Source organism: Xiphophorus hellerii, chromosome 22, assembly GCF_003331165.1.
Source record: "Xiphophorus hellerii strain 12219 chromosome 22, Xiphophorus_hellerii-4.1, whole genome shotgun sequence".
In the NCBI taxonomy this organism is placed as follows: Eukaryota; Metazoa; Chordata; class Actinopteri; order Cyprinodontiformes; family Poeciliidae; genus Xiphophorus; species Xiphophorus hellerii.
Window position 1 is genome coordinate 19,793,381 of NC_045693.1, and position 12,294 is coordinate 19,805,674.

A 12,294-nucleotide genomic window follows, 5' to 3' on the forward strand; every position below is an offset into this window, starting at 1 on the left:
GAAAACCTGCAATTCAGTTCCTTATAATCATAAAACACCAATAAAAATAGAAATGTTGACCTACAGAAGAAAAAGGTGCTTGTAGTATATGCACTTGTGATCAGGTTCCAAGTCCTGTTGGAAAATGGAAAAACATCTTCGTAAAGCTTGTCAATGAAGGAAGTATGACATATTACATTTACCAGGTAGACAGGACTACTGAGGTAGTACGTGATAAAATAATGGACCGACATCAGCAGGGGACATGACCCAAACCGTCACTCATTTCGGGAACTTGCCATTTGCATTCTGTGGCTCTTCATTCTGGGACCTTGAAAGGCAGAATTTAATTTAAAAATAGGATTTTGAACCAAGGGGCTTCAGTCCAGTTCTCCTTACCTCAAATAAAATACTTCTTAGATTTTCTCTGGTTGAGAGGTCGATTAACTCAATGAATTGCTTCTATCCCATGTTCTGGATGCATCTGGATCTGGTGGCTCTTAAAGCACAGACTCCAGCTGTGGCCAGCATCTTGTCCAGCTTCCCTCAAATTTTTGAAAGGACTTTGCTTCACAATCCTTGTAAAATTGCATTTTTCTCTGTGGCTTGTGCACCTGTGTCTTCCCTACTTCCTCCTTCTACTCAACATTCCTCTAATAGGCTTTGCTAAAATAAAAACAGCTTTTTGTTTTGGCAGTGCCCTTATATGGCTTAACTGCCTTGTAGAGGAGGTCAGTGACTGTGCTGGGTAATTGTAAAGTAATCAATGTTCCTCACAATGGTGTGGGCCATGACAGTCTTAAAATAAATCTTTTATTGGTCTTGTATATTGTAATTGCTTGAAAACAGTTTGGGTTTTTTCATTAGCTACATAATCAGTCAAATTAGCAATAATTAACAGAGTTATCTTCATTCCAGTGGAGTCTAACATGACTTACTTGTTGAGTTGAACTATTGGCGGGGAAAAAAAACAATTCAACAATGTAGTGGAAAAAGGTGAACATACCTGTGATTGAATTTTTGAAATTAAAATGGTAATAAACAGTAAGCTGGACCTTGATTTCAGAAATCACGTGGCACATTAAAGCGCTCATGATCACATGTCAAGCGACCTAAATTTAACAGATTTATTCAAATCTCTTATTACATTGGGGACCAAACTGGTGCCTGCAAAGACCAGCAGGGTGGCATTCCTTTCCGCACTGCTAGACAAAAACACATATGGAATCAGTTACTCTTTGATATTTATCTATTGTTATATAACCAAATCATGTGATATTCCCGGCCGCACTCGGTCAAGACATTTCCCCTGTGCTAGCATCTAATTTTCATGTAGTCGGCAATGTTTAAACTGGTTCTAACTGGCTGGATGCTGGAGGAGTGGTTTCTATAAATCAATCATCCCAGGATCATTAAACTCCGTAAACCTTTGTAATGTGGGTGTAATAACAGCATGTGCGAGGGGGGAAAAAATACAAGAATGAGACACATTAGGCTTCCATTAGTTTAGTCCAGGTAAATGTAGCTCATTTACACACGCACACACACCCCTGGTTGAAGCTCACCAGAAGCAAAACCATACTCTGCACTCTAGGCGTGATATAATTATGTTTTCCTCTATAAAGACTTGCTGAGAGTTGTGAAGCAAGTTAAAGTGTATTCCGTGTCCCGAGTTTTTTTATGATGTTGCCGCGTTATCTCAGTAACCTGAACTAATCCAAGCAGGAATCTAGGCTGGAGGCTCAGGTGGCCATGTTGGGTGCTGAAGTCACCTTTTCACCCCTACGGCTCTCTGGAACCAGGCTGCCGGACTGGAGAGATTTATCCAGATCGCGGGGGGGCGTTCAACTGTCCGACCTCTCGCAAGAAAGAACAGCAGGCTGCTGCTTCTCAGGTCTCACAAAAGTCCTAGGCAAAAAGAAGTAGGCTACTCAAAATATCACGTCATCTCACGTAATAAATGATGGGAATGTAGATCCTCCCTGGATTAGAACAAAAATGATCCATGTTCATGTTTACTAGTGTGCATTTTACAGTAAGAGGACATCTGAGAGACTTTAGTACACGTTAACAACTGAACTCTCTGATTTTAAAACATGTTTGTGGAAACATTTCTTGGCTCTTCAGTTGATTCTTTTGATTGTACCTTTCTTCCCTTTATCTTTGCTTTCTTTTTTTCCTGTATATTTAAATATTTAGCTATTTCTGTAGTTATACGTCATCATTCAGATTTCTGAATTATTTCAATTTAAAGTCTTATTTAATTTTGTCCATAATCCTTGACTGGAGATCTCTTCCCATTTAAAATTTGCTTTTGCAGTACACAGAGTCAAAGCAAATTCAACGTAATATGTTGGCATCTTTTGCCAGATGATGCTTCACAATTGCAAATCTTTTCACTGGCTTGTGAAATTAAGATTTATTTCTTAACAAAAGACTGAAAGGACTTGTCCATAATTAGTGCCAAATAAATAGACATAAATGCAAATTAAATACACCATATAAAAAACTTTAAAATCTATAAAATGCCTAATGTGGAAAAACACTGAAGTTTGCAAACTGGAGTTGATCAAAGACAAATAATAACTGCAGTAATCTATAGAGTATAACTCCCTTGACAGTTTGACTCTTTTTTCCCAGGTAATCTAACTGAACTTCAGTAGCTTTTAACGCTACTAAATTAAAAAATTTGATATTACTAGGACACTTTAGAAAATGGATTAAGTAACCAAAATGTAGCTGTCCGCCATTAACATTACATGGCCTTAAACCTAAAACTCACGGGTCAATAAGCTGTCAGGATTAATGACCCATTGAAGTTCACAGCCGACATTAATTCCAGAATCGGTTAATAATCCACTCTAAAAACTCCCCTGAATTTGTTCCACCATATCCCCGACGTGCTCTAGGCCTATATCTAGTTGAAACTGGTCTGGAGGCACTGGTCAGTGAAATGCCAGTATAAAGTACAATTAAATGGGGATTATGGAGGCTAAACCTTTTCACTAACACCCTTCTTGGCAGTTGACCTCAGTTATGGGGAAACGCATCAAAGATCCAAGAAAGTCTTTATCTTGAAACCCACTTGCACTTTTCTCTCCATTCATCCCTCCAAAATGTCCTCCTATTTATGCCTTTTTATCTCCCATGTCCTCGTTTCGACTGGTTGTTTATTCTCACCGCTTTTATTTACAACCCTTCTCCTCAGCGTGTTCTGCTGACAATGCTGCGCGCTGTGTCTGACGATAGGTTTTTTTTTGAGAACAGGGACAATCGCTTTGGGTGATATAATTTTATGACGTAGAGTGACAAAGAGGAGTTCCCCCCTCACCTCACACCTTAACAGCGAAAAGGAAACAAGAAGACGCAAAGCCCTGCAAAATGTATTTCCACCCCATTGAATGTGTTTTATTGACATTCGCCCTGAACAGATCGTCCCAGCGTAGTGCTGTGGGAATGTTTTTTGTTTCTTTTTCCCAGCAGTGACAGGGAAGTTGGTCAGAGCTGATGGGAAGGTGGTTAGCGCTCAGAGGGGAAATCAATGAAGAAAACCCGATAAGGACTGTAGAAGACTTGGGATTTAATTTCTTGGACTTTAATTTCCCTGGGGGACAACAACACTAAAAAACAAAGCAAGAGATTCAATTGAATGGCTTGGAATGACAAATATACTGTCTTGGAGTGGCTCAGTCAAAGTCCAAATCTAAATCCGGTTGAGACTCTGTGGCACGCTTGAACATTAATATTTCTAGGCGATTTCCATCTAATTCGTCTGAGGGTATTTTGCCAATAATGAGGCAATTTAGCTAGTAGAGTCAAACCTGAAATGTGTTGCAGCTGTAATTGGAGTAAATTGGGGTTATAACATATATCCTCATGGGGTTAAATGCAAATACAAGCCCTAATTTTCAATGCTGTTTTTATTATTATTTTTGGTAAGCTGATCTCACAAAATACTTGGGTAAAAACAAAAGAAAAAAAGCCTAAAATTTTGTTATGGAGTTTTGTAAGCCACAGTAAGGCATATGTTTATCTTTCTAAGTAACTAACATTTAGCTTTCTTATAATCAGTTCATCATCTGACACTATTCCTGGGGTCGCTGTTCACTTGATCGGGCTATTTATGGAGGACTCACGTGTTGCAGCCTAATCTTAAGTCGCACTTATCCTTTCACAGTATTCTCAGCCTTTTACTTTCTATTATATTAATGACGAAAGATAAGCAGATTCGGGCGGTTTTATGCGGGTTTTCCCGCTGAAGGCGGCTCAGCGCGGGGACTTCAGGGAGTGCTCCCCGCTGGTGCTGCATGGCGGTGTTCTCACCGTCCATCAACCGGTTCAGACTGGACTCATGGCAGCGTTAACAATGTGTCTGGAGGGAAGGAGCCCACTCACAAGCACTCCTCAACTTTAAGCACCACGCATACGCATGCAGGTTGTCATCGCTAACTTTTCTTATTAATTTGAAAAGGTGAATTCTTAAAAGAAAAAAGGAAAGCAAGACGGTCTCCTGTGGCTGAATGAACTTTGCAGGTAAACAAAAAAAAAAATAAGTGTGGTTTTGCCTGTGTTCTTTGTGCGTGAACGCGCTTGTCTTTGGGCTTTAAAAAAAATTCAAAATAAATTAAAAATACGTGTAATTGATTTAAGCTTAAAAAAAAACACACACACACAGAAAAAGAAAAAAAAGTAGAAAATAGAGCCACAAACGAAAGCAGTCGACGCATCTTTGCGGAGCGACACGGAGCCGGTGTGCTGCGCGAGGCGCTTTTAGACGCGCAGGGAGGAAGCGCCGCTTCCTCATCTCTCGTGGCTGCTCTCGTGCTGCTGCTGGACCAGCAAGAACAGCTTTGAACCGGTTTGTCACCAGCTACAAAGCAGTAAAAAGGAGAGAGAGAGAAAAGAGCCAGCGCACAATGAGCACTGTTGATATCGAGCGTTTCCCCACTATACACGCATATCTCATAGAGCTCGTCAGAAGGCAAAGCATTCCGATTTTTTTTTTTTTTTTTGTAAAGAGAGATTTATTAATTCATTTATCTATTTTGTACATGAAAAGTTCCCGTGGAGCGCGCAGCTCCGCAGGCGCTGTCTGCTGCTGTAGATGCTGAGGTGAGTGCGACGTTTGTTTACAATTACGTTATACCCGCTTTGTTTCCCTCCTTAATGTTATTTAGCAAAAAAAAAGACATCAACAAAATTGAAAAAGAATGTTAGTGCTTTCGGCGAATATCGAGTTATTATGGCATCTTGATTTTCATTAGGTTTCAGTGGGAAGAAAAATGTACATTCTTTAAACAAACCCAAACCAACTATTTTTATTTTCATTGCGGATGAATCTATAGCCAAAAGAACATATTGTATCAACTTTTACTTTTATAGTTTAAACGTAAATAACAGATAATATGGGGAGGGATTCATTATGCTGCAGTGGAGTGCAAAGATGCGATGGGCTCCAAATAATTTAGAGAAAGTACTGCAACTGATCAAAGACCCCCTATCAGAGGTGAATCATGGAAAAGTCAGATCACAGAGGCAGAGAGAGGAGATCAGCCGCATTCTCCTCCTCCTGTAAGGTGTGGTTAGACAGAAAGCAACAAATAGAGCAGCTGGCTGTGGGGAGGCTGCAGTCACATCGAGCCGAGGACCTCACACAGGTGACCAACTGTCCAGGCCAGGTGTTGCAGCAGCCCTCCTTACATCGAGGCTAGGAGTAAGTGCACAGTCAGGGAGATGTTGTAGGTCATGCTTGAAAAATCTGCTGCATTTTACACTCATATAGACAAAATTAATAACATACATATGTATATTTTTTTCTTCTTTTTTTCAGGAACTTCTCCTCAGTAAAAGCTGTAACAGATCCCATCGGCCCCCAGTAACATCAGCACCATGACTTCGTCCACCAAAGTCCTGGATGGAGGCTGGGGATGGGCGATCGTTGCTGCCTCCTTCATGGCCCAGCTCCTGGCCTATGGATCACCTCAGTCCGTGGGGGTCCTGTACCCCGAGTGGCTGCACACCTACCAGGAGGGCAAGGGCATGACGGCCTGGGTGGGCTCTCTGGTGGCAGGAGTGGGATTAATAGCCAGTGAGTAGCAGCAAACATTGCAGTCTTGCAGTAAACCTATTATTTGTTATTTCTTAATTAATTGATTGATTAAATTATCCCTGGATAAATGCAAATTCAGCAAATTCAACTTATGACTTTTAGATTTTAACCAGCTGCTTGCTATCAATATGATCAATACTTTGCAGGAATGTTGTGTTTTGGATAATGTTGCTAAATGTGTTAAGTGTTTAAATAAGTGGAACCCTTTCATCCTTACACCTGTCGTTCAACCTTTTCCTTCCCAGTCATAATCACTCACACAGTGCCACTGATAAAAGAGGCAACACAATGTTTGTTCAAAGTCTGAGTGATGAGTAAGGAGCCACTACATTATGGAGCAGAAATACAGCACAGTTTTCATATCGGCGATTAATCAACAGAGGGACAATGTTGCATCATGACTATGAGCACTTTGTGGCTCCCTGAGCAGAGTTGCAATTATTGATTTTCCCAGAGAGCAAAGCGAGTGCATGTCATCCTTGCTGTGAGCGTAGGAGGATCATTTAGCCCTGGAGCCAACTGCTGAGACACTGAAAGAGGAGAGGAGACGCAGTGGAAGACACAGATAAGGGAGAAACATGTGGATTTGTTCCTGTTCTTGTCAATCTAAAAAATAAATAAATAAGATAAAAACAAAAAGAAAGTGTCCTAAAATGTGGCAGAACAAAGTCTTGCTGAAAAGTTCACCAACACTGTAGAAGTTTATTTACTCTCCAGGAACGCTGACAAACAAGAGCAGTGGTAGACTTGTGAATTTGCCTGGTATTCCCATCTTGGGTACAGCTCGCCTCTCAGCCTGCCTTCTGGCTGTCCGTCTCAAAAGAGAGTGTGGGGGGAAATCTTAACTGGATAGATCTGGCTTCAGCCCTGGGCAAGACTCAGACTTGTGTCCCGATTGTCTGCTGCTAAAGTGCTGCAGTTCCTGCTAGACGACAGCAGGAAAAGAAGGGATCTCTGAGGAATGAGAATAGGATCGGCTTGCATGATACACGAGTTCACCGGCTTCAGGACATGGATGTATTTCCATTTGTGAAAAAAGAATGTTTGTTAGGTTTCATGCAGATGCACTTACTGTGGAGGTGTTGCCCGAAAGTTAAGAATTCCTTTCATTTTCACCCTAAAGGATATAGTCAAAACTACAAAATTGTAGTTTAATGACACATCTGAGGTGTGTGGCTAGAGGCAGCAGTGCATTGCTCTTCTCAGAAAGCTCTGTTATGGAGGACATGACACAGCAGTTTTTATCTTCTCTACTCTTAGGTTGATATTTTTAGCTCCGATCACGCTGCCATTTTCCTCTGACTCTACTTGTCTCTCCCTTTGCCTTCCTTCCCCTCAGGTCCCATCTGCAGCGCCTGCGTAGACAACTTCGGAGCACGTCCTGTTACCATCTTCAGTGGCGTTATGGTGGCAGGCGGCCTGATGCTCAGTGCCTTTGCTCCAAACGTCCAGTTCCTCATATTTTCTTATGGAATTGTTGTTGGTAAGGATTCACTTATTTTACCTGTAATTTGTTTTGTTTTGTTTTTTAGTCAGTCTTCCCTTGAATTTCTACAGAGTTTGCTCTTTTCCAGTTTGAGGTGTTTGGACATAAATATTAAATCATGAAATAAAACATTCATATCCATTTGCTCTACACTTTTTGAAGTACTACTAAAAGTAAATTGGTCAATGAAGGGAAATAAAATTGAAAAAAAATGCTATTGGTTTGTCTACTTGCAAACTAAAGTGGACAAACCCAGATTAACATTGGTTTGGAGTTACTTTTACAGTCAATTTACAATGCAGGCCTGGTAATTTTTGTTTCTTTGTCATTTGCTAAAATTTCTTCTGATGGATTTTTTAAATATTCCTCATTTTCCATTAGAGTAGTATCCTTTTGAAGCAAAACTTACTTGTTGAGTACAATCAAACACAGACCAAATCTCATGGTTCGAGAGCTACTGAGTCTAGAGGGCACTATCCATTTGGATCTTATCTCGTAATAATAGAATATGTGGTTTATGTTGCTCTGTTATAGGTCGGAAGGACACAAGGTAAATTTGCGCCCAGGAACAATCTCATAACACATTGTATAATCACCGGAGAAAAAGCAAGAGTGCATGTTGAGTCAAACTCTTATGTAACATCAGAGACTGACTTTAGCCTTAATTACTAGTTAATAAATATCAATGGACCAGATAGGATGACAGGATATACAGCTAACCATGGCTCAATTTGTTTGATCATTACTGATCACTGTTGACAGAAAAATAAGAACTAATGACTCAGTCAAAATTCACATTTGGGCTTTTACTGCCTTTGTTCCCTGACTGGTGGTTATGCATGGACTCAGCTACCACCTGTTGCTGGATATTAAGTGGCTGTCCATGCGTGCTTAATTCTGGTGAACCCTTTCACCGCCCATGCTATGTTTCATGCAAGGTGCACTGACCAGGAAGGTTATACATAGTTAAAGAGCAATTTATTTTTAGAGATGCCCTCAGATAACTGACAGTTCCTGCGCAAGCACATGTAGCTTGTTTACTTGTCATCATGTTGCATGTTTTTCTAAGTGTGTTGCTTAAATCTTATGACGCACACCGCCCTTTGAAAGTAAACATGTGTTTCTACAACATGGGACAGTCAAAACACAATTGTAGGTGCAGAAAAGGCTATCCTTTTCATCCAGGCTAATGCATTTTATATTTTCTCATTTCCTAGGCCTGGGTTGTGGACTTGTCTACGCCGCCACCTTGACAATCACCTGTCAGTATTTTGACAAGAGACGCGGCCTTGCCCTTGGCATTGTCACCACAGGTACTTCTGCCTACCTCTCCCCGGAGATCTCTGGGTGCCTTCCTGTTCTCCATGCTCACTTCTTTAATGTATGAGCTGCCAGGAGCCTTACAAAGCTCAGGTAAACATATGTAGTCGTTAAGCCTGATAGGCCTATTAATAAAACAGCTGGACTGACCTGTTAATGCCGTCTAACTTGGCTGAGAATAAAAATTTCCTTGGTAATAGGTCAGGAGGTTTGACTCCTTAAGGTTGTAAGATAGAACTATGTAGAAGACTGAGCACCTTATTTTCTTACACATTACAACATTATAATTTTCGGTCTTATTTTACACTAACATTAAATCTTTGTCCTTTCCTCGTGCAGGCACAAGCGTAGGCGCATTCATCTATGCCACTGCTCAAAACGAGCTGATTGTCCTCTATGGCCTAGATGGCTGCTTGCTCATCATCGGAGCCATAGCACTGAATCTCATGGCGTGCTCTGGTTTCATGAGGCCCTTGAACATGCCAGGTTACTACCTCAAGCAAAAGGCCGCCCTCGAACGGAACACAGAAGAGCAGCTCTTCGTCAAGCCCCCATTCGACGACCTCAAGATCGCAGTGGGTTCTGCAACAACCACTCCAGAGAAACCTCTCACGGTGAAGGAGTTGCTCATCACCATTGATGTTAAGGACTTGTCCATTCAAACAGAAAAGAAAGAGGGTCACCTGGCTGGGATGGCCATTGTAAAAGCAATCAAGAAAAAGCAAAAGGCTTACTCCAAGTACATGCAGTCATTGTACGAGATCTTACAGGACCAAGAAATGGTGGCTTTCTGCATTGCCATCTTCCTATTCAGCTTGGGTGCGTTTCCACCAGTCCTCTTTGTAGAGGACGTGGCCCAGAGTGAAGGACTTATTGAAGAAGTTAGTGTCATTCCTCTTGTATCCATAGGTGCTATTGCCACTTGCGTAGGCAAACTAGCACTGGGCATCCTGGTGGACATTAAATGGATCAACGGTATCTATCTCTATGCCTTCACAATGTTGGCAGCAGGTTTGGTACTACTTCTTATCCCCATCACCAAAAGTTACGTTGGACTGCAAATCCTGACAGCTATCCTTGGTTTTTTCTCTGGAAACTGGTCGCTTACTTCTTACATCACCACTAAGATTGTTGGCTTAGACAGACTGACACAAGCCCATGGCATCCTTATGTTCTTTGGGGGATTTGGGATCATGCTTGGACCTCCTGTTGTAGGTAAGATGCTTGTTTCTATCCATGTTTTAAACACCATACACAAGCATGTTTTATGTGTTGTTAGTTTTAAGACGTTGTTTGTCTGAAGCTTCGTTGACCATTCTAACCATGGTGTTTTTCATTTCACTTTTCAGGGTGGTTTTTTGACTGGACACAGTCGTACGACTTGGCGTTCTACTTCAGTGGTGGCTGCGTTCTGTTGGGAGCGTTCATTCTCTTTCTACTCAGCCTTCCCTGCTGGAACAGGAGGCCCTCTGAGAACGACAAACCTGAAGTCCAATACACCAGCACCTGTGACAAAGTTGCCTCAGTAGCCTGAATTTAAGCACCTATCATGAAGATCATGGTACCTGCTGCTGACTGTTTCCGAACTATGCCCCCCAAAAAAAGCCCTTGGAGGAGTTTTTTTTTCTCTGATCATGCTGGGGTTTCTTCTTTATTTCTGTTGTCAGATTTCAAAATACCAGGTTCTCAGGTTGAACCCATTTACAACTGATATTTTTAAAGTATCGACTCCAAAGCCTGCTATGAATATTTTTCTTATTACCTCATTTTACGAGGTTAACAGAACAATGTTGGTAAAAATCCAAAGTTTCTCTTTTTTTATGTGAAGACTATTACTTTTTCTTCTCTGCAGCTTTGAAAATATGACATCATGCCACCCATGAGACCAGGAAAAAGATCCTGACAACCACTACAAATACACTAACATTTCATGTCAAAATTCACATATAATCACCCATTTTAAATATATGATAGTTTATCCTATGTTGGTTGGAACATTTTTTATACCTATTAAAATAAAATTTGATTCTGTATTTTGGTCTCAGTAAACAAGCTCTCCATTCTGAATGCTACCAAAGCATCCATGATAGCCAATCCCTGTCATCACATAATGCCTGCAGAACCAATTCATAGGCCTTTCTTTGCTGTGAGATTTTGATATTTAAGTGCATGGAACTTGTTTGTAATGTTTTACAATAACTTACACTTCATGTGTCTCTTGTTTTTGGACCAGACAGATGATTCTAGAACACATAGAAACGTCTGGGGGATCTTGCTGTATGTACAACATTTTGCAACATGCTGCATGTCCTTATCATGAGACCACACAGACATTCAGTTTGACCTACCTGGTCCTTTTCATCACATTCTGTGTGTTTAAATGTTTGTTTTGTGTGCAGGGGTGCACCGCTATATCTTTGTGTTAGCCGTAGTTTGTAAAACCCTATGTGCTTGTGACGTTTATATGCACAAAACTGTGCCTCAGAGTGGCACAGTTAAAAATTGTGATCAAGGTTGTTATTGTGATTTAAACTGTAACAGGCTTTTAGAACTCTCTGAATGCTGTAAAGTAAACCACTAGAGATGTTTTTGGTAGCTCCAGCTTCAGGTCTGAGAGTGAATCTGGGACATTTGTGTTTAGCATTATTTTGTTCATAGAGGGTGTTGTTAATGTACTGTAGCCATTCAGCTGTATATTGTAGCCTCTCATTTTTTTATTTTATTAATGTAGTATTTATGTTTGCCTTTCAGTTATTTTGTTTATTTAAAATGTGCCAATAAAGACATTTTTATTAGTAGCACTGTGTATTGACTTGTTATGAAGCCTTAATATTTTAAATTCTAGGGTCAGAAGGTCAGAAACCTTACAACCCAAAGAGCACCTTTTACTCTGGCTCATATCAATTTTAATAGAGTGTAATGCAGCAAAAAAACCCAAATGTTGATGGAGAACCTCACTAAAAAGCAATTTTCAAGTTTGCCACACATTTTAAATGAGTTTTTCCATTGTAACTTTGGTTGTATGTTTAGGGTTGCTGTCCTGCTGAAAAGTGAGCCTGCAGAAGAAGGCCTGTAACAGGCTTTCCTCCAGGATTGCCCTGTATGTAGCTTTGTATAACTCACTGTTATCCCTGACCAACTTACTTGTTCCTGCTGAAGAAAAGCCTCCAACAGCACATTACTGCCATCACCACCATGTTTTACAGTAAGGAATGGTGTGTTCAGAGTTGTATGTTTTTTGCATCCCTATTTGCTTACATTTTTTACTACCATGCTGATAACAAACCTGATTTCTAGCACTATCGTTTATTTAAGAGTATTGAGGTACAGGGGGCTAAAAAGGCACCCAAAAAATATTATTACTAATTTTTCTAAACAAAGAAAATTTTGTCTGGATTTG

At 40.6% G+C, this 12,294-nt stretch overlaps 1 protein-coding gene and 1 long non-coding RNA gene across 3 annotated transcripts; one reads left to right on the forward strand and one right to left on the reverse strand.

Annotated features, from left to right (window-relative positions):
• Nucleotides 1-4,083: 4,083 nt before the first annotated feature.
• LOC116713064 (monocarboxylate transporter 9) lies at nucleotides 4,084-11,692 on the forward strand. Of its 2 annotated transcripts, none has more exons than XM_032552985.1 (6): nucleotides 4,084-4,512; nucleotides 5,810-6,067; nucleotides 7,428-7,571; nucleotides 8,792-8,887; nucleotides 9,234-10,109; nucleotides 10,244-11,692. In XM_032552985.1, exons 2-6 carry the CDS (start codon nucleotides 5,869-5,871, stop codon nucleotides 10,426-10,428), a joined length of 1,500 nt encoding a protein of 499 aa, XP_032408876.1. In that variant the 5' UTR covers nucleotides 4,084-4,512; nucleotides 5,810-5,868; the 3' UTR covers nucleotides 10,429-11,692. The 2 variants fall into 2 exon arrangements, with proteins under 2 accessions (XP_032408876.1, XP_032408874.1); XM_032552983.1 differs by lacking the exon at nucleotides 4,084-4,512 and adding an exon at nucleotides 4,702-5,091.
• Nucleotides 4,998-5,923, reverse strand: LOC116713066 (uncharacterized). The gene is made up of 2 exons (XR_004337781.1): nucleotides 5,780-5,923; nucleotides 4,998-5,686 (listed from the first exon to the last, which is right to left on the reverse strand). It is a non-coding gene; the product is annotated as an uncharacterized LOC116713066 (long non-coding RNA).
• Nucleotides 11,693-12,294: the final 602 nt, after the last annotated feature.